This window comes from Pseudorasbora parva, chromosome 13, assembly GCF_024679245.1.
Source record: "Pseudorasbora parva isolate DD20220531a chromosome 13, ASM2467924v1, whole genome shotgun sequence".
Lineage (NCBI taxonomy): Eukaryota > Metazoa > Chordata > Actinopteri > Cypriniformes > Gobionidae > Pseudorasbora > Pseudorasbora parva.
This window is the reverse complement of record NC_090184.1, coordinates 11454550-11476995: the sequence shown is the minus strand read 5'-3', so window position 1 is coordinate 11476995 and position 22446 is coordinate 11454550. Positions and strand designations below refer to the sequence as shown.

General features: G+C 38.5%; 1 protein-coding gene across 4 annotated transcripts in view; it reads left to right on the top strand.

Moving 5' to 3' along the window:
- mtor (mechanistic target of rapamycin kinase) overlaps window positions 1–22446 on the top strand; it is a 301563-nt gene that overhangs the window by 243043 nt on the left and 36074 nt on the right. For all 4 annotated transcript variants that reach the window (XM_067413178.1, XM_067413177.1, XM_067413180.1 and 1 more), the window contains exons 47-52: window positions 1002–1137; window positions 9393–9540; window positions 13700–13822; window positions 18722–18804; window positions 18909–18981; window positions 19063–19137. In XM_067413178.1, the coding sequence (XP_067269279.1) occupies window positions 1002–1137; window positions 9393–9540; window positions 13700–13822; window positions 18722–18804; window positions 18909–18981; window positions 19063–19137 (638 nt within the window). The remainder of the gene's footprint in view (window positions 1–1001; window positions 1138–9392; window positions 9541–13699; window positions 13823–18721; window positions 18805–18908; window positions 18982–19062; window positions 19138–22446) is intronic.

Below are 22446 nucleotides of genomic sequence, written 5' to 3'. Positions count from 1 at the left end.
ATTAAGCACTGGTAAGATCATTTAGTCTCATTAATTTTAATGAAGATGATTGTGTTTTTGATTTTAAGCATCTAAGACTTAGGCCTATTTTTTTGTTTCACTGACGGCTGTTTGCTTTTGCTTTGCTTTTGCTCTTTTTGGCTTGCTTTACTTATTTGCGGCGACGAGTGTTGCAGTAGCCTTTCGGGCTCAGTCAAAATTGCTTGGCTATACCGGTTATCAGATCTGTTGAAGATGTTGCTGTTCATGTTTGATAGCATAGGACATTTTACGACAAAGTAGGCTACATTTAGGGTGGTATGACTAATCCCGTGAGATTATTATAATTTTTTTTTTTTAGATTAGACCATATACCTATCCAAGTCCTTAATCACAGACAGCATCAACGTCAGTAAGCTATAGCCATGCGTTTATGCCAGAGCCCGACAGGCCCCGACTTTTTTACGTCCCTAGGGCCAGGCTTCGGGCCAATTTTCACATCATACGTAAATGGGAGCTGGGCTTCGGGCCTTTTTTAGGCTTTTGCTTCATATTTAGCTTCGTATCAAGCTATAGCCTCATTACCCTATGCACGAATAAATGTAGGAACAAATAAATATAGAAATGTATAAATAAATAAATTTAGAAATAAATACCTGTAGAAATAATAAATAAATAAATATGGGGAAAAACATAAATATGGAATTAAATGTAGAAATTATTATTATTATTTTTTATTTTTTTTGCTTTTCTATGTATATATATATATATATATATATATATATATATATATATATATATATATATATATATATATATATATTTTTTTTTTATATATATATATTTTTTTATTTATGCATACATATTTTTTCCATTTTCCAATTATTAGTATATCTACTTATGTATTTATTTATTTTTAATAGTGGCAGCTTTGGAATTCCATAGTAAAGGACAATGTATGTACAGCAGTTGAGTTTGATATGGAAAGACAAAAGCTTTCTCTTCTCCTCTGCACCCTGTAGGTAGCAATGGCCATGAGTTCATGTTCCTGCTGAAGGGTCATGAAGATCTAAGGCAAGACGAGAGGGTCATGCAGCTTTTTGGCTTAGTGAACACTCTACTGGCTAATGACCCAGCCTCCCTACGCAAGAATCTAAGGCAAGCTTTTTGCATTCATGCATCAATGCATCTCAGACAGTGTTATTCTTTAAAACAAAGTATATCAGGCAAACAAGACATAGCTAAAGCAAACAATATATTGTTATTGATCTTCTTTGATATTCTTTCATTATGTATTTTCTCTGAAATGGCTTGAAAAGGTCATTTTGTTTTCTGATCAGTGGTATCCCTAACTAACGTTGTCAAGTAGATTCAGAATATTTGATGCATAAAGTGCGACACAGCACAAAATATTGGTTGACCGATTTGCGGTATTATATATCGGTCACGGTTTAGCATTTTTAATCACAGACACAGGCAAAAATCTTACTGCCCTTTAGAAAGATGAGATATTATATATTTTTCAAAAGACAAAATAATAACAGTTTACATTAAAAGTTAACATTTTAATGGAGTGCACATTTTGTAAAAGTTGTGTAAAAGTCCCTTAATTATCCTAGTTGTGAAAAGCTGGATCTCATCATCATATAGCCAATGGAGGCTTCAGATAGTGAGCAGCTTCACTACTCAGGGCAAGGCAGGAAATCATGCGCACAGTCACTGATCATCGAGGCAGCTGTACACCATAATTAAGCAACCAAGGCAATGTAAATTTTTGAACTGGGTAGTTTGTGTAACTTTAGCTAATATTTGGTCTTGTGGAGTATATGTAAATGGATGCGTAATTATGCTAAATAAAATGTATGACCGTGGTAAAAGTGTTTATTAACTTGAGTCAATTCAAGTCACCTTTATTTATGTAGTGCTTTTTACAAGTCCAATTGTTTCAAAGAAGCTTCACAGTGTTAACATAGTGTTAAGAAAATAATGCAACAGAATTTAATTCTTGAGAATTTGATTTCTCCGCTCTGGAGAAAATGATGTTACCCAGCTAATTTCAATTATCACATAATGTCAATGCGGGCAGATCGGTAATATAGTTGACATTTTAGTGTCCCCAACTGAGCAAGCCAAAAGCCAAAGGTGACATTGGCAAGGAACCAAAACTCCATCAGGGCCAGAATGCAGAAAAAAAAAACTTGGGAGAAACCAAGCTCAGTCAGGGTGCCAGTTCTCCCCTGGCCGACGAACAAACAATATGATTATGATTCTAGCAACATTACAGTTCAAGTCATATTAGATCAATAGATATTCGTAAGATTATTCGAAAGATTGGAGTCGTCATGCGGGGGACCGATTTATTTACACGAGTATGTCGTGTAGATACGGCATTTACAGGGGGAGTTTTATTGAAACACTCTCTGCAGATATTTTAGGGATGTGTTGGTCATGTCTAGGCACAGGTCCACCATCTGATCTGGATACGACCCAGATGCAGCTGACTGCCATAAACCTTGGGATAAACAGAGAGACTAAAATTATCGTAGATGCCATTCTTCTTGTGATGTAACAAGTTCATCAGGTGTTGGGAAATGTTCCCAGTTCCGGCTGACCTAGTTAATGCAGCCTAACAGTCATTTAACTGATTTGAATTATAGTAATTGATAATGTTCTATGTGTTTGCCATAGTAAAGATATGTTTTTAGTCTAGATTTAAACTGACAGAGTGTGTCTGCTTCCCGAACAATGCTAGGAAGACTGTTCCAGAGTTTAGGTGCTAAATAGGAAAATAATCGACCATCTGCAGTTGATTTTGATATTCTAGGTATTATCAACTGCCAAAGTTTTGAGTTTGCAATAGACGTGATTTAGTATAATGTGTTAAGAGCTCGCTCAAGTACTGGGGAGCTATACCATTTAGTGCTTTGTAAGTAATAAGTAAGATTTTAAAATGTATGCAGCTTAATAGGTAGCCAGTGCAGTGTTGACATAGCTAATATGATCATACTTCCTAGTTCTAGTAAGAACTTGAGCTGCTGCGTTTTGGACCAGCGGAAGTTTGTTTATTAAGCGAGCAGGACAACCACCCAGTAGAGCATTACAATAATCTAGCCTTGAGGTCATGAACGCATGTACTAACTTTTCAGCATTTTGCATTGAAAGCATGTGCCGTAATTTAGATATATTTTTAAGATGGTAGAATGCAGTTTTACAAATGCTAGAAACGTGGCTTTTAAATGAAAGATTAGTGTCAAAGAGCACACTCAGGTTCCTAACTGACAACTAGCACTTGACAGGGCAGCCATCAAGTGTTAGACAATATTCTAGCTTACTACTTGCAGAGTTTTTCTTGTCCAATAATTCATTTTATTAAGTTGCAGGAAATTACTAGTCACCCGATTTTATATATCAGCTATGCATTCTGTTAATCTTGTGAATTGGTAAGTTATGTCAGGGTGTGAAGAAATACAGAACTGAATATCATCAGCATAACAATGAAAACTAACACCCTGCTTCCTAATAATATCTCCTAGTGGTAGCATGTACATTGACAATATAAATAAACTAAATAAATACAATTAAAATCTTAACTGTGGTCAGATTTGTTTACTCTACACTATATATCAATTATATAATTATATATACTTAATGTGTAAGTAGTAAAACACTTAAAATGCAAACAGGCAAAAAAATCGTTTTAAGTTTAGAAAGATTTTGAGTCTCCCCTCTCTTGCCTCACAGTGGATTGGTACAAGAGAGAGTACACAGTTCAGTAGTTGTGGAACTCCAGTAAGCTGTCAAGTCTATTTCATTCACTTTAAACATTGGATGAATTTATTTCTCTTTTGCTATAGGCAATGCTGAGTTATTAATACATCACCAAAGACAAACAATTATGATACCAATGTATTTTTCCACAAGAAGAAGCAAAATAATTATATTCTGTGTGGTGAACCTATGATAAGCAGTGCACGTAACATATGTCACTTTTTTTTTTGTCGGATAGCCAAAATATCTCCAAACCACTGAAGTTGAGTACATTTTCTAGTCAACGATACCTGTGTCCTCCGAGCTAGTCGTGAGCGCTGATTTTTCTTCACTATCTCTCATTTTTCTCGCTCCACTTCACTCTGATCCTTCAAGCCTGTCAGCCACTGTGACTGTAAACAACACCATGTGCTGCACCCAGAAGCCCGGTCTTCAAAACGCACACACAGCATTACGCATAGTGCGTTAGCATTATATTGAGAATTTATCGAACTGTTGTTATCGTTTTATCGAGGAAAATAATTTTAGGATAATTATCGTTATTGTTTTATCGCCCAGCCCTAGGACATCTCTTCATTTACTGCTACAAACTGATAATGATCTAAGTATGATTTAAACCATGCAAATGCAGTTCCATTAATGCCAAATTGAGTAAAACTAATAGAGATATACAACCATGATTGGATGATGGGAGTAAATCATTTGTAACTCTGATGAGAGCAGTCTTAGTACTATGATGCAGTCTAAATCCTGACTGGAAATTATCACAGATACCATTTCTTTCTAAAAAAGGAGCACAATTGTGAAAGCACTGCCTTTTCAAGTATTTTTATTGATTTGAGATTGGCCCGTAATTCACTAAATCTGAAGGATCAAGTTACATTTTTTAATAAGTGATTTGATAATAGCCAACTTAAAAATTTTCACTACATATCCTAATGACAAAGATGAAATAATGATATTAAGAAGAGGATCTATGACCTTTGGTAGCATCTCTTTTAAAGGGTTAGTTCACCCAAAAATGAAAATTATTTCATTAATTACTCACCCTCATGTCATTGGACGGCCGTAACACCTTTGTTCATCTTCGGAACACAAAATAAGATATTTTTGTTGAAAGCTGATGGTAGAGAAAGGCTTCAAAAAGGCCTCCATTGGCATTCAGTATATTTCCACTGGTCCACTCACAAGACCCATAAAAGGCACTAAAGACGTCACTACAAAGTCCATCTCACTACAGTGGCTGTACAATAATTTTACAAAGCAACGATAATAGTTTTTATGCGAAAAAAAAAAAAAGACTTTATCCGCCAAGTTATTGTCTTCCGTGTAGGTCTCTGACACGAACTCAGCTCGAACTCATGCGATAGCGGCGCTTCTCCTCTTCCGGGGTCATGTGTTCGAATGGCAGAGCATTCGGCATTTTCTCGTGCATGCATCGAGTTCACGTCAATAACTTGGTGGATAAAGTCGTTATTTAGATTTTTGTGCGCACAATAACTATTTTCGTTGCATTGTAAAATTATTCCAATAGGATAATGCACCATGTCACAAAGCTCAAATCATTTCAAATTGGTTTCTTGAACATGACAACGAGTTCACTGCACTAAAATGGCCCCCACAGTCACCAGATCTTAACCCTATAGAGCATATTTGGGATGTGGTGGAACAGGAGCTTCGTGCCCTTGATGTGCATCCCACAAATCTTCATCAACTGCAAGATGCCATCCTATCAATATGGGTCAACATTTCTAAAGAATGCTTTCAGCACCTAGTTGAATCAATGCCACTTAAGGCAGTTCTGAATGCCAGAATGAAACGGTGCCGACAGTGAGTTAACCGCATGTTTAATCAATTTAGCCTCTCAAATCAACACTTCACTTGTCTTGCTTATGATGTCTATAAGCATCACAATGTTAGTTAACTTAGCCTACTATTACCACCACAGTTAAAGGCATTTGTGACAAGCTGAGGCAGGCTGCAACAGCTCAAAATGGCACTCACAAATGAAACGGGTAACACAATCTAAACAAACAAAAATTAAAATAAAAGCATGCAATAAAAACAAAGGTCTTATACCTTACACCTCTGCAAAAGGAAAATAAATCCGATCTTCAATTCCTGTCATTTACGGCCATTTGCGTTGGCTTGCTTTACTCATTTGCAGTGATGTGTTTTGCAGTAGCACCATCATATCTATCTGACTACTATATAGCTCATAACACACTCTCACATGTTTATTTTTTAACCGTTTGCCAGGAGTAAAATTTATGAAACGGCATGTGATTGTCAAATAACTATAACAAATAATTTTCTGATAATCCTCTGTCCACATGTGTGGTCTGTGGTCATTACAACTGTGCCATCCTTCAACAAAGTCTTAATATAACGGTGCTGTACTAAAGCTTCCTTCTTTCCTTCTGCCATGTCAGTACACCATTTCAAAATTGTCACATGGTGGGGAAAAACAGTTTACAGGAACCCTCCCATACGCAGCCCTGACATTAATTAGTTCTAGCGCCAGCTCTTCAAACCCCTGACATTTACAATATTAAAAAGCATAATGTCTTTACAGCAAAAGCTACAAGGTACAATAACAAAAGAAACAAAAGCCGGCTTATCCCGTATGGAAATACACACAGACAATGACACACCCCTACTGCGTGCTAGACTCTCCGAAAACAAGCCAATTTCAACCTCAAAATGTACGCTTTTAAATACACCAATACTGCTGTCTCAAAAACGGAGAGGCTCGAAAAAACGAAAATCGCATAATTTGAAAAAAAAAAAAAAACGCTCAGAAAAAAACTGAAACAAACGCTCAGGAAAAAAAAGAAAAAATCTAATTTTGCTCGAAAGTTGTGCTGCCGACTTGTGTCCCTGGTTTCCGTGACGGTCACATTTATTTATCTATTTATGTTTTTATTAATTTACATATGTATATATTTATTTATTCATTCATTTATTTACCTATTCATTCATTCAGTCATTTATTTTTAATTTCTGCAGGGATGGTCCTTCATAGGCAAGTGTTGATTTGACTAAATTAGACTAAAAAAGAATTGTGGTTAACTCACTGTCGGCCGCTGGACGCTTGGTCACTTTAAAAAGCAAAAACTTTAATTTAAGAAACAAAAATTGCTCAACTTTTTTCTAAATTAACTTAATATAACTACTTTGACATTAAAAACAAAGCTGAACTGTTTTTATGGCTGCAACAGTCTGTAATAAGGTGGGCGAAATAAGAAAGAAACATGGGCTCCAGTCGGACTCGGGACACTGGAGTATTTGTGTGTCATGTTATCGTAATGGTCCTATTCGTTTTAAATACTGTTATCACCGGTATATTGCCACACCCTAAATTAGCACAATGTCAATATTTCGTGCTTTGAATATCACGGTTATCTTCAATACTGGTATATTGCGACACCCCTAGGTTGAATCCATTTACATTTACATTTAATCATTTAGCAGACGCTTTTATCCAAAGTGACTTACAAAAAAGGGGAGAGCAATAGAAGCAACGAAACAAACAAGGCCAACAACCTTTAAGAGCTGTAAGAAATCTCAATTAATTAGCACAGTACACAATTATTATTTTAATTTTTTATAGCCATCTATAACAAAAACTCACGTACGCAAATACAGAACACTAGATTTTGATAGCGAAGATAAGATAACAACCCATTAGGACTAAGGCTGTTGCCCCAACTGTTGTCGTTAATGCAGTTTCAGTGGCCCAATGGGTTGGTTTTGTATGGCATTCTAGCTAAACGCGCAGCAATAGCCATCTACAACAAAAACGCACGTACGCAAAATACAGAACACTGGATTTTGATAGCTATGATAACTATGTAACATACCTGCCCGAAGGCACAAATCCGGATTAGAGACGTAGATATGATCCAGGAGTGTGTGCTTTTTGGTCGTTGCTGTGGTGATCAGTAAGTGCTATTCTGTATTGGTCAAGTGCAATTGGAAAAGATGTGTCTTAAGATGTTTTTTAAAAATGGCTACAGACTCGGCAGCACGAATTGAGATCGGCAGGTCATTCCACCAGGTGGGAACGGTCCAGGAAAGTGTCCGGGAGAGCGATTTCATGCCTCTTTGGGATGGAACCACGAGGCGCCGCTCACTCGCAGAACGCAAGCTTCTGGAGGGTGTGTAAGTCTGAACAAGTGAGTTTAGGTATATTGGTGCAGAGCCAGTGGTTGTGAGAACTAGTGCCTCGAATTTGATGCGAGCAGCCATTGGCAACCAGTGCAGTCTGATGAAGAGAGGCGTAACATGCGCTCTCTTCGGCTCATTAAAGACCACTCTCGCCGCTGCATTCTGGATCAGCTGCAAGGGTTTGATAGTGCATGCTGGAAGCCCAGCCAGAAGAGCATTACAATAGTCCAGTCTGGAGAGAACAAGAGCTTGAACCAGGAGTTGTGCAGCCTGTTCTGATAGGAAGGGTCTAATATTTCTAATGTTGTATAAAGCAAATCTGCAGGACCGGGCTGTTGCAGTAATGTGGTCAGTGAAGTTTAACTGGTCATCAATCACAACACCAAGGTTCCTGGCTGTCCTTGATGGAGTTATGGTCGATGAACCAAGCTGAATGGAGAAATTCTGATGAAGTGCTGGGTTGGTTGAGAAAACAAGTAATTCTGTCTTTGCAAGATTGAGTTTAAGATGATGCTCTTTCATCCAGTCAGAAATGTCTATCAGACAGGCAGCGATACAAACACTGATTGTAGGATCATCTGGTTGAAATGAGAAGTAGAGTTGAGTGTCATCAGCATAGCAGTGATAGGAGAAGCCGTGTTTCTGAATGACAGAACCTAATGATGACATGTAGATGGAGAAGAGAAGTGGTCCAAAGACTGAGCCCTGGGGAACCCCAGTAGCTAGATGAATCCATGATACCATGTCAAAATCAAAGATCCAACAACATCCACCATTATAGGGATGAGGTACTTTTCTGCATGACCATCTTTCTGTATACAATCAGATCTATTCTATTCAATATTTTAGTATATAAATTTGACTCAAAGTCAAATTTTGTTGCAATATTGTCCTTTTTAACACTTTGAAGCTGCTTTGAAACAATCATCATTGTAAAAGCGCTATATAAATAAAGTTGACTTGACTTATAGCCATTTTCTAATTTGCGCAGCCTTTCATCTTACAAACATATAAATAAATATGTTGTTCGTAGTTCTTTCCTATAGTGATGACTAAAGTAATTTATCACCTTATATTTATTCAACAGTAAAACAGGAAATCATTTTACAACATAAAAACAACATGAAAATGAAAATATTTTTTTGATTTTTACTCATTAGAGTTTCTGGGTGCCAATAATTGTAGCACACATTAAGGGAAAAATATTTTATTTATCTTCCGTTTGTTCTGGAATTTTCTAGATTTTTTGTCTCAGAGGACACATTTTCATAGCCCCTTATTTACCAAAGGTGCTTGTATTTGTGGATGACCCTACAGAATGCTCATACTCACTAGTCATGAGTGTAGTCTGTTTGCATTACTTTTTCAAAACTTCACAAAAATTACCCACCCTATAGGTAGGTTATGATGATATAATTTGTGTGGCTCATCTTTTTAGTTGGTTTCCTCTAATGCATAAATGTGTCTTTAAACAGTATTCAGCGCTATGCTGTTATCCCACTCTCCACCAACTCTGGTCTGATCGGCTGGGTTCCGCACTGTGACACGCTGCATGCGCTGATTCGAGACTACCGAGAGAAGAAGAAGATCCTACTCAACATCGAACACCGGATTATGCTTAGGGTAACGTCTTATGCATAACAAATTTAGCTTCCTGATTGCCTTTAAAGTTATAGTCAGAATTTACCATTATTATTATTATTATTACACTTTTATGGTCTTACTGGTCTCGTGCACCACTGCATATATTACAAACAATTTATATGATTGTTTTTACAGTCTTTAATGGTGAATGGACAGTTCACTTAGTTTTGTTGGAGCCAACACATAGCTTGTCAAACGCCATAGCATGTTGAGGCCACAAAATATTAACTTGTTGAAATGTGTTATGTTGCAGCCAAAAGATAATTTTGTCAAAGCAACAACACCCTGTTCTTGATGTTCTTAATGCATAAACAACATAGACTGTAAAAAAGATGGACATTTCCTCCACTGTAGTTAAATGAAGACAAAATGTCCCAGAAATGGCTGTAGCTAATGACGTCATTTTGCACTGATGACATCAATTGGAATCAGATTCTGCACATTATTGAGTGTGAGGTCGAGCTGCAGAACTAAGGTCCCATTTATACTCCCGCAGACTCAATTGCAAGAACTGCTGTCAGTCATGATGTTACACTCTGGTGAAATGTTTTGGATTTACTTTTCAGTAGGTGTGGTAAATAAACCTACCTGATCAAAGCAACCTGGGATTTTAATATATTGCATGCAGTGTATAGATGCCTAGTCTCCGCAAATGCTCTGAAATAAAGTTTGAATAATCTTTGAATAATATGCACCAATGAATTGTGGCCAGTAAGACCATTTTGATTTCATTTTTAAATGTCATGATTTCTTTTTAAATATCTACCATAGTTCATTCTGTTTGCATTTATGTTTAAATGAACAGCCTTCTTTCTTTTGACTGACTGTCTCGGGTAACGCATGTAACCGTGCTTCACTGATAATAGGGAATGAGACACTGCGTCCCCTAACGGGCACTATGGGAAAAACCTCTCGTGTGACAGGTGTATAAAGCATGAATCTAAACACGAAAATGAACTTGACATTGGCAGGCAGCAGCCTATGACATCACCACTGGTGCAACCGTGAGCATAGAGTATATAGAGACCCCGGTGAAATAGTCATCCAATTCTTTTTCAAGGAGTCTGAGGAATACCAAAAGCTTGGCAAATGGATGCAATGTCTCATTCCCTATTCTCAGGGAACCACACTTAGATGCATAAACTGAAACGTTCCCTTTTGAAAGGGAACTCAGGCTGCGTTCCCAAAAGGGCATTTAGGGGAACGGAATACCCATGCCGCCATGCTGAAAGGATGAGTGCCCTATTGACTGAGCTAAGCCAAAGGACTCGAAGGATTCCAGCCTTAAAGGTGCATTAAAGGTGCACACCAGCATTGATCATAGACCAGAGCTTCTCAAGAACAGAGGCCTTAACAGAATGACTCTGCCTAACTACGTTCATATTCAGGCCAGTGTCCAAGGAGGCTTACCAAGAGACTAACACTCAGAACTTCTGTTCAGACAGCTCTGAAGTTGTGAAGCCTCAAACAAGAGGCTTAGGCAACACTCTAACCCAAAGGCAGTACAGAGCAATATAAACTCAGTCCAAATGGCCCGCAAAGCTCCACAGATTGGAGGCCTCAAAAAAATGAATGATGAAAAAATGATAGAGGAGGCCTAGCAACACTCCACACTGAGGTCAGTCGCCAAGGAGGCTCTCAGAGAGTTATTGAGCAAGAGAAGGCCTGGCGACACTTGTAGCAGCCAAGGAGGCTCACAAAACACCTAGCCACCTGACAGACAACCTAGTCAAGCTCTAGGATTTGAGGCCTCAGCATGATGACTCTCTAAATCAAGAAGAGACCTACCTACGCTCATGCTCAGGACAAATAGCTAAATAACAAATAGCTATCCCAATGGAGCTCTGGGGACCAAAGACCTTAATAAGATGACTCTTTCTAGTGAGAGGAGGCCTAAAAACGCTTGTAGTTGCCAAGGGGTACTATGGCTGAGCTCATGGGATGAATATCCTACGTTCTACTCCTGTCAAGAAAGCTACATAACAGAGCTAGCAGCCTGACACACTAATGGATGGAGCTCAGAGGATCAGAGGCCTGTAAAGAACGCTCAGATAAAGCTAACAGTGACAACAGAGGTTTACAGAGAGACTGACAACTTAGCCCCAGGCTGAGCTTGGAAGACTAAACCCTCGAAATAATGGCTCTCTAAAGAGAGAAGGCATAGCTACGTCAGGGAAGCCTTAAAGAAGGCCTTAACAACTTGACACTAATATAGCAAATGGAGCTCAGGGGAGTGAATAAACAATGGTTAAAAGTACTCCCAACCCAGATGCACCAAGGGAGGCACAGAAAGGAGCCTACAACCAGGAGCACTACTGACCAATTCCACGTCCGAGAATAGATGCCTCAATTTGCTGACTCTCTAAGACAAGAGGAGGCCTAATTAATTTCTATACTCAGGGCAGTTCTAAGGAGGCTTAATGATAAAACTCGGAATTGCAAAAAAGTGGGCGGAGTGGAGGCTATATAATAGTGGAGGAATATATTTCTCTTGAAAAGAGCAATGTCTAGCAACGCTTATCACAAAAGATACCGAAGAGAGCCTAAGAACTGAACATTGCTACCCTGTAAAGCTCCCATCAAGGAGGCAACTCAGTACCTCCCAACTCAATGCCCCTTCTGAGTGTCAAATCTGTGGTACGACACAGCTCCTCCAACACACAAGGGGACTCCAGCCCCTGGTCCAGAAACTCGACAGCAAGCTCCATCTGTGAACCCCATGGTAGTGGGTCCTGAACCGCAAGGTACAGAAGACTGTCCTGATTCCTTCGATAAAAGGAGCAAATGAGAGTCAAGCTTCCTCAGGACTGAGAAAGCATCTCCTCGCCCAGTGCACATAACGCACATACTCATGTGTGACATTAGGTGTCGTTAAACGTGTAAACCGATAAACACTTCCCGAAACTTCCTGCTGCTGGTGCTAGTGTTAGCCATGGTTTGTTTTTCTATTTACATGCACACTCAAACAGATGGTCTCCTAAAGACAAGAAAGAGGATATAGAGGATAAGAGGATATATTTCACAGGTACCCTTTTATACTCACGGTTACACCAGTGGTGCCGTCATAGGCTGCCGCCTGCCAATGTCGTGTTTAGACTCGTGCTTCAGACACCTCTCACACCTGAGGTACCCCATTGTGCCCTCTAGGGGATGCAGCATGAGTTCTTATTCAAAAGGAAAGACCCATTTTCATGGTTTTGACGAGCTGCGGTTTTTCAAGACAATATCTTTCTTTGTAATTCTTTAGACTGTTTAAATCAATAATTGATCATCAAGCATTATTAGGGAGGTGCAGTTGTATTATTTATCTGATTAACTTTTTTATCTTAAATGTGGGAAACAACTGCCTATTCCAAATTTGTACACTGTAAGACATATTTTTTGCAATTCGCTACCACAAATTAAAAATGTGCGTTAGATTAACAGTCTCAAATTTAATTTGAGATAAATCAAACATCCTAGTTTGGATGTAGTTTGGAAGGGGATAATTTTTTTAGTGTACATAAAGCAATTTGAATTGTCCATCAGCCAAACATCAGAACAAAAATGTAAAAAATAATAATAATTTAATATAGAATTTAATAATATGAATATAATAGATTTAATGCACCTTTAAACATTACAGAGAAACTACTTTAACAAAAGCAAAACCACAAACACAACTGCTGCATGTAGACTTATGTATTTTGCCTATCTTGACAAAAGAACCAATTTTAGTGCCATTTTGACATTTGTATTGATATATAATTTATGCACTAAAGTAAAAAAAAAAAAATGCAATATCGGTAACCATTTTGAAGCACTTAACCTTTTTTTCTAATAAAAAGAAAACCATAATGGAAACCTGGCTAGTGAGGCATGAAATAAAACAAGCTAGTCATGAAGTGCAAGCTTTTATCCAAAATAAACTGGGGGGCAATTATTACAGGGACAATTCCCTGTGACCTAATGTGAAGTTTAATTCTTTAAAAGAGGACAGAAGTCAACAAGCTTCTGGTTAAACCATTAGCTTTAGACACTATGCCACCCTTTAATATGGACCAAATAGTGAAGAAAAGTGAAAGAACTGAAGTAAACCTGATCTCCGAAATAACTAATTCAATGAAGTTGTTTGCTAAAACTGTTTCATTTGTGTTAGATGGCCCCTGACTATGATCATTTGACTCTCATGGAGAAAGTGGAGGTGTTTGAGCATGCCGTGAACAATACAGCAGGAGACGACCTGGCCAAACTGCTTTGGCTTAAAAGTCCCAGTTCAGAGGTTTGCATTCATCATCATCTCTCCTTCTCATCAAAAAACTGTTGTGTCATATATTAGGCATATGGTCATATAAGGTGTAAGTCCATTCCAGTGAATTCATATTTAACTCTTTCTGCAGCCCTCTATATTGCGAATAATCACTTGCAAATGTGATAAGATTTTATGCTAGGTAACTCAATCATGGCTTAGAATAAATTTGTGTACAGATCGCCAACATTCACTGCTTGTTTTGTCCCTGACACTTAGGGCACCTACACTGACAAAAAAAAATTATGTATCTTTTATTAAATAGGCAATACTTTGCTGAGTGTGTTTTTGTGCTGGTACATTGGTTGGCCTGTTGTGGACAGCTTACTCCCTAAAGTTTCACATTATTCTGTGTGCTGGTTTGTTTACAGCACTGAAATAAATTAACTTTTCCACTACATACACCCTTTATCTTTAACTGATTCCTAGGTAATTTTTATCTTTATAATGGAAATTTTTCAAATTCTTGCATTTAATCCATAAATTAAATTATAACAATAAGAAACTATAGGCTGTTCAATCAAATAAATCAATATCACTTCTGCAGTGCATCTATATACTTTTTTAATAAAATGATACTTTAAAAATGAAACTAAAACCGGCAGTAGGTACTTTCATTAAGTGATTAGATTAAAACTGGTTTGGTTAAAAAAACATTTACTAGTCAATGGCCATTCTTTTGCCGATCTTTTGCACCCCAAAATGTGAACTAACAAATAAAAATTAGGTCATAATAATTGTGCATAAACAACATGAAGCCTATTTTAGTACCAATTTTAAACATTTAATTTAATTACCATAAATACAGTAAATTTATATTGTGAAAAAATGTGCTATTTCCAGACAGGATTATTTTAATTTATTTAACGTATTACAGTAGTGAAAATTAGATTTCTAGCGTTAGGCTTTATTTACTATTTGTACAATATAGTTTTGTTCATTTTTGGCATGATATTTGACCTGGGCATTTCAGTCAAGAGATTCAGCATTATACTAAGTGGTGAAAATGATGGAAACACAAGAAAATCTGAAATGTTTCTGTTTTATTTCACAAATAAAGGAAATAGTTAAGAGGGCTCGACATTAAGGCTTGTACACTTGTAGATGTAGATTTTTCAAGAGACAAGTGAAAGAGAATTTGACTTGCCCAAGCGTACAAGTAGCCTGATTAAAACATCAATAACAAAAAAATAACTGGGGATGATAAACTAAATAAATATAATAAACTGACGGTACAAGGTTGCACTGTTGAGGCTTACGCAGCCTTTCGAGGAGTTTTTTAATGTTTATATCATATAATACAGTCACAACGTCAAACTACCAAGAGTGCTGTTTTCCTGAATACCATCACAATAGAAAATGGGACACTGATTTCATATGACAGCTCAATTTCAGCAGCGAAAATAGTTCCAAACAAAGATCACAGCAGAACCATAATGCATCTCACAACTTGATTGAATGCAGCTGTAAGTTTAATTTGTTGTATTGTTCTAATTAGGCATGCACCAATCCAATACTCAGTATCGGTATCGGCTCCGATCCGCCATTATTTGCCAGATCAGGGGATTGGTCAGACAGGGCCGATCCAAACTCAATGCTGTGCGTATAATATTCTGTGATATTGTTAAGCCCCAGTGCCCTTCAAAAGGCATTCAAACATTATAAAGCAGCATCAACGATTCATGCACTATATTATAAGTGTTCTATAACCATTCCATAGTTTAATGTGAGGTACAGTTTAATATTTAAGTCATTTAATTCAAGTTCATGTCAATGCATACTTCGTCTGCTGCAGCTCAGTCACTCTTCATTCAGCTTTCAAACTGTATCGCATTCAGTTACGACAGTCAACGCGATGAAACTCTCTCCAAGATGATTCATTGTTTCTGTTATTATGCTTGATCTTTAGATAACGGTCGGTCTATGGTTTCTCATAAAATTACTTTATCTTGCTGCCGTTTATTGCTGTAAATCATGTTACTTTCTATCGGGTGTCACAACACTGCACTAGATATTATATTGTTCTTCACACACATTAACTGAAATGTTAAACTTAAAAAGAAACGGCTTAGTAAAATATTGCACAGATACACTACGAACTATGAGCGCAAAGGTGTGCGCGGCAAAAATGACGTCAACGTGGTGTGGGAGTGCGCCTGGTACTGTACAGCACATTTTTTGTAGCGGTGCGCATCTGAAGTTGAACGAGTTCAAGGTGAATCTAGCCAAGCATGACGTCTCATCACACCTGAACCCAGTTTGCACATAAAATTAGGTGCTTATATTTACAAAATGAGCCTACAAAAGCAGAAATACCGTATTCCCTCGAATAAAAGCCTGTAGTCAACTAAACGCCGGGCCACTGATAGTGGCCGGAGGTGTGGTCAGCACGAACAAGTAAAGTCCGGTCTCAAATAAAGGCCGGGGGAAAATGTGTGGATAATCTTCTAAATGCCTTTAATTTAATGTGCATTCAAGTTCATCGTAATGTACAGTAGGGTTGTGCCCGGCTGACCGACATCACACAACCATCCTGATGCCACGCGCCCGTTCTTGCGAGTGCATCACACACTAATCTTATAGTAGTCTCTTCTATAGTCAACCTAAAAACTTTAGGGATGTAGGGATGGCTCTGTAAATTAAATTGAGAATATAACTGATGCATTTATGCCATTTTAAATAAGCTACTACTGTAGTCTGAGAGATTTGAAGTCTGTGAAAATATCATTTTAGGCAGGCTACACAAATATTGATCTTCACCTCTCGTCTTTTTATACCTCTTACTCTGCATTTAACTTAAAATATTTAATGTTGTACAAGAAAATAGAATAGGCTTCAAAAGAAACTATGTTGATGAAATATTGTAAAGTGGTCATATGAACTAGGGTACACGAAAGACAGTTTAAAAACAATTATGCAAAAATTATAGTAGAAGGAAGCTTTTTTCCCTCGTGCAACGATATATAGCCTACAAAGCGCAGTCATTAATTGGGTTAGAAAAATAACAAAATTATGTTTTTTTTAAAGTAGACAATAATACTTATGTAAATAGATATATTAAGATAATAAGTGCTTAAAAGTATACAACTCTTAAGTCGCGTTAGGCTAAAATAACCTCACGTGCAACCTATATAAAAATTAAGCGCAGAATAAACATTTTACATTTTTCAAACTGTCTCAATTGTGGTTACCGATTAGGCTACAGTTATTCTGACCAAAATTGCTTTGTCACCTTTCCGGCTGTTGTTTTAAATGGTGATATGTTTGCATGCTTCTTAAAAAATCAATGACTTCTGTCCACTGGAACGCTATCGCTTTTATTCGCTATTCATTTAAAATGGTTTATTTAAAGCAATTATTTTCCAAACAGATGGAATTAGAAATACAGGCTTCCCCCGTATAAAAGCCGGCTCCCTTCTGCAGTTCAGGTAAATAAAGGCCCTGGTCTTTATTTGAGGAATTACGGTAAGCCCCAGCCCGCCGTTTGATTGACAGGTGGATAGCCATTTATCCGGTGTCTGTTAGTCATCACCTCACCTCAGCTCCGCCCAAATCCCGCCTCTTTGCCCATTTTCTGTTATCTGGGAGTGACGCGCTGGCAAGATGGCAACGTTCAGAATCCTATGGGTGACGTCATGGAAACTACGTCCATATTTTTTAGTCTATGGTATAAACAAGGCTTTAGTGTTTTGAACTTCTCAATGCAGACGGAGCGCTGCACGCTGTGACACCATGTTGCTTCAAGTGCATCATCCTGCACACGGGATGCACATATGCGCTATGTGGAGCTCCGTATTATGATACTTTTGTGCTATGAAAAATTATGAATAGCCTTTATTGTTCTGCCCTATCTATATGTTGCTGCCTCATTTAAAAAAAAGCGCTATATATTTAAAATAAATATAATTAATTAGTATATAGGCCCTATTTCTATAAATATATTTACTTGTTTTTCATGAATGTATTTTGTGTAACATTTTACCAGATTTACAGCTACACTTATTCACTTTTATGGTTTCCTTTATTTTTCCCCACTAAATGTTTAGATATTATACAATTATTGTGCACTTGGGATTTTGTAACGTTAGCTGCTGAATTATCCACTAATAATTTATTCACCATCTTTATAATGAAGTTGTCTGTATTTAGTTGATTGTGTTTAACACACAAAAGAGTGATTATCAATTCAACACACTGAGGTTTAAAAATTCTACATTGAATTTTTAAACAAAACTGCATTGGTATCGGTTTAGAATTGGTATCGACCGATACTCAGAATTTAAAATATCAGATCAGATCGGTTCTGAAAAAATGGTATCGGTGCATCCCTAGTTCTAATTTAATTTATTGATCAAATTTAAGAATATAAAAGGAAAGCTGAAGCACAGCCTATATTTAATAATATTAGGGGGGAAAGTACCCTTAATAAAAGGTAAAAATAAAATCACAAATGTACAGATTTAAATATGTCAAAGCTGATTGAACACTGGTGAGAGTATTGCGTCAGAATCAATTATAATTACACAAAAAAAAAAAAAAAAATCTGGACAAGCACATTTTTTATTCGGACAAGTGAATCATGTATTTGCGTGTCCGAAGGACAAGCACGTGAACAGGCTGTCGAGCCCTGGTTAAGCAGTGTGCAGACAGATTTTCCTCGTTTATTTTTATGTTTCATTTTCTGCACCTTTTAGAGACCATTTTTCCCTCTGTTCTAGTAGTGAAATTTATACCATTGTATTTACAGAAATGTTTTGTTTCAAGAAATTAAAAAAATAATGATACAATTAAGATGCAATCAATTATTTATGCATTATTTTTTATTATTGTAATTTATTTACAAAATGAGTTTACCTCTACCTCTTTATACAGGTTTGGTTTGACAGGAGGACCAACTACACCCGCTCACTAGCTGTCATGTCCATGGTTGGTTATATCTTAGGGCTTGGAGACAGGTACAAATTGAAGTGGAATTATAGCATTTTATCAGCAATTATCAAACTAGTTTATTCATCATTTATTAGATCATGAATAATCATTTTTTTCCCTCTACCTACAGACATCCTTCCAATCTAATGTTAGACAGGCTCAGTGGAAAGATACTACATATCGATTTTGGGGATTGTTTTGAGGTAGTTTTTCTTAGAAACTACAACAAATATGCAACATACAGGAGTTTTGTTCACAACTGACATTTTGTTTTATATTTTAAGGTTGCAATGACCAGAGAAAAGTTCCCTGAGAAAATACCTTTCAGATTAACCAGGATGTTAACCAATGCTATGGAGGTAAGATGGTAATTTGCATGTGAGTGTATTTGGAGTGTTAATGCTCTAAAAGTTTTTTCACCTGTCCTTTACTAGCTACTTTTCATGGCTGATAATTTTTATTAAAATCACTATAAAAATCATTTTAGCATTGCAATTTAGTTTCAACCAACAGAAAACATGTTCCCTTTCAGTCGGTTACGTTCGACGTATGTCGGACTTAGACCGACGAATTGGGATCACTTCTGGGAGCCCCTATCAGCTTCGAGATATAGAAAACGGGCCACTGAACATTGCCGTGCCTGCTTCGAACCCCGCCCCACTGCGTGGGTATAAAGCGGAAGCGATCGCCACGCACTGTTGTCATTCACTTCGGAGCCAAACGGCGTTGATGAAGCATCTGACTGCCTTCTATCTAGCGAGAGAGAGAGAGAGAGAGAGAGAAAGCGTGTGCCAGAGGAAATTGCTCTTGTGTTGCCCAGACGGCACACGACAGCGCGACCGCGATCTCACTGCTGCTGAGGGAGCTGCTGTTTTCACAGCAAACTGAGAAACTGAGCAAATTGCACTACACACACACACACACACCACACACAGTTGGTTCGGTGGGCATGTTCCTTTTTCTGGTGAGAGGAGAAAACAGGCTGCACACAAAACCTGTTATTCTGCCGCGCTCGATCCTTGGGTGCTTCAACACTAAAAGAGCACATTTTCCTCACAAAAAGAGCTACACGGGTGACGTGCCGTCCTTTTCAGGATGTCTTTCCACCCGTGCGTTTCTGGATGCGGTCGTTCCCTGTCTCCCGCTGACAGTCACAAGCGCTGTATCATGTGCCTTGGCTTAGAGCGCATTTGTGGATAGCTCGTGTTCTCACTGCGGGAACATGACTATCTCGGCGCTTAGGTCGAGACTCGCCTACCTTCGGGAAGGTGGAGTCCCCTACCTATAGCTCGATTTAGGTCTATTCCTACCCAGCAGAATAGACCTACTTTGACGGATGGCCGGGGTGACCTGAGGATCACGGTTAGGGCAAACCCATCAAATGAGCCTCCACGGGACCCTAATCCCTCACAAGTGCCGCAACCGGTGGTGCTTCCGGAGGACCCCGTCGGCCCCCCACATGCGCGGCCGACAGTGTCTTTTGGGGCACCCGTGAACGAGCACATGTCGATCGCTGCATCGGAGGGGGAGTTTCAGTCCTCTGTGGATTAAGATTCGGCTGTACTTGCCTCCCTCTGGGAGAGTGGCAACGGTCGAGTTGGTCCCGGAGTTGACCGCTATGCTTTACCGGGCCGCCGAAAAGGTCAGGCTTGAGTGGAACCCTCCACCACGTCCCGAACCTTCTAGGTTGGACGATTGGTTTCTCAGGACGGGCCGCTCTGGTTCTTAGCGTCCCGCCCCGGTGCCTTTCTTCCCAGAGGTGCATGAGGAGCTGACTAGGTCATGGAAAGCACCGTTTAACGCCCGCGGGTGACCTGGTGGCTCCTCCCTCCTCACTACCCTTGACGCGTACTTTCATGTCTCGATTCTCCCGCGACACAGACCGTTTCTACGCTCTGTGTTCGACGAACGAACATATTAGTACGAGGTCCCACCCTTCGGGCTTATGGTGCTCAAGCACCTCAGCCAGTTGGGGCTTCAGGTCAACTGGGAGAAGAGCAAACTCTGCCTGACGCAGAGGTTCCCTTTTCTCGGTATGGAGCTGGATTCGGTCGCCCTGACAGTGCGCCTCACCAAGGAGCGCGTCCAGTCGGTGTTAAACTGCTTGAATTCATTCAAACGCAGGACGGCGGTCCCACTGAAACAATTTCAGAGGCTCCTGGGGCATATGGCATCTGGAGCGTCGGTCTCGCCGCTCAGGGTGCTCCATATGAGACCGCTTCAACGCTGGCTACACGGCTGAGTCCCAATGTGGGCGTGGCACAGCGGATCCCTCCATGTCTTAGTTACACCGAGGTGCCGCCAAACCTTCAGCCCGTGGTTTACCTTCATACCCTAGAACAGGTATCCAGGCATGTGATTGTCTTCACGGATGCCCCATCCAGCTGGGGTGCCACGTACAACGGGCTTGCAGTCTGCGGACGGGGCCTCAACTGCAATGGCACATCAACTGCCTAGAGTTGTTAGCAGCTCGTCTTACCCTGAGCCGCGTCAGCACGCCGCTCCAGGGCAAGCACGTTCTGGTCCGTACGGATAGCACTGCGGTTTAGAGTTTAGATTCTCTGCCCGAACCTGACCCGAACCGACCCGCGGGCCGGGTCGGGCTGAGATTTCCCTGCACTATCCTCGGGTCGGGTAGGGCCGGGCCCGTGATCAAGCGTTTGTTTTTTTAATCATTAGCCTACTTTACTAGTCTAATTGGGTGGGCAGAAAGCTATGCTATAATCAGAAATTATATATATATATATATATATATATATATATATATATATATATATATATATATATATATATATATATATATATATATATTTAACAAAGTAAGAACTAATACAACAACTAAGAAACAAATGTGTAGGCTACAAAGTTGCACAAGTCAGGATTAGTGTAAAAATGCGTGTTAAAGTCACAGCTCGAGCAGTGATGGAGCGCAGCATTATAAACAGAAACGCTCTGTGTCAAGAGCTGCTCGCATGAACACTGCACTTTGCTTAATTAAATATCTTCGAATCGTTTCGTTTAAAAGTGGACATTTCAAGCTTTCTATACGCATATGTGTCATGTCTGTGAGGCAATTAGCCTGCTAAGTTTCAGTTTATTTATGAGACGCGCTCCAGTTCATGAGCAATGAAAGCGATCACTCCCACGACTTCACCTCACGATTATAGTCTGCTATTTGTTATTATATATATATATATATATATATATATATATATATATATATATATATATATATATATATATATATATATATATATATATATATATTATTATTATTATTATTATTATTATTATTATTATTATATTATATATGCTAAATTATTTTTATTTATTAAATCCAGGCAATTGGCCTAAGAAACCTTTTTTTAAAATTAAGATACAATTTAAACAAAACGAAATAAATGCTTTCTACAAAACAAAACTTAATATAACCACCAAAATCATTTCTGACCCACTCGCCTCTTTTCACTCATCATAATCAGATGAAATGTAAAAATAATATTATAATATTTAAAGATAAATATGAAGAAAAAAACACATTGTTTAATGGCTACAACAAAGTAAGCTACAGATAAATGTCTGAGCTGGATTTGAGCAAACATCAGTTTACCTTTGAGCGGTTCATGAGCGCGCGCCTGCGGATTATTGAGCGGAGTCAAGTCAACTTT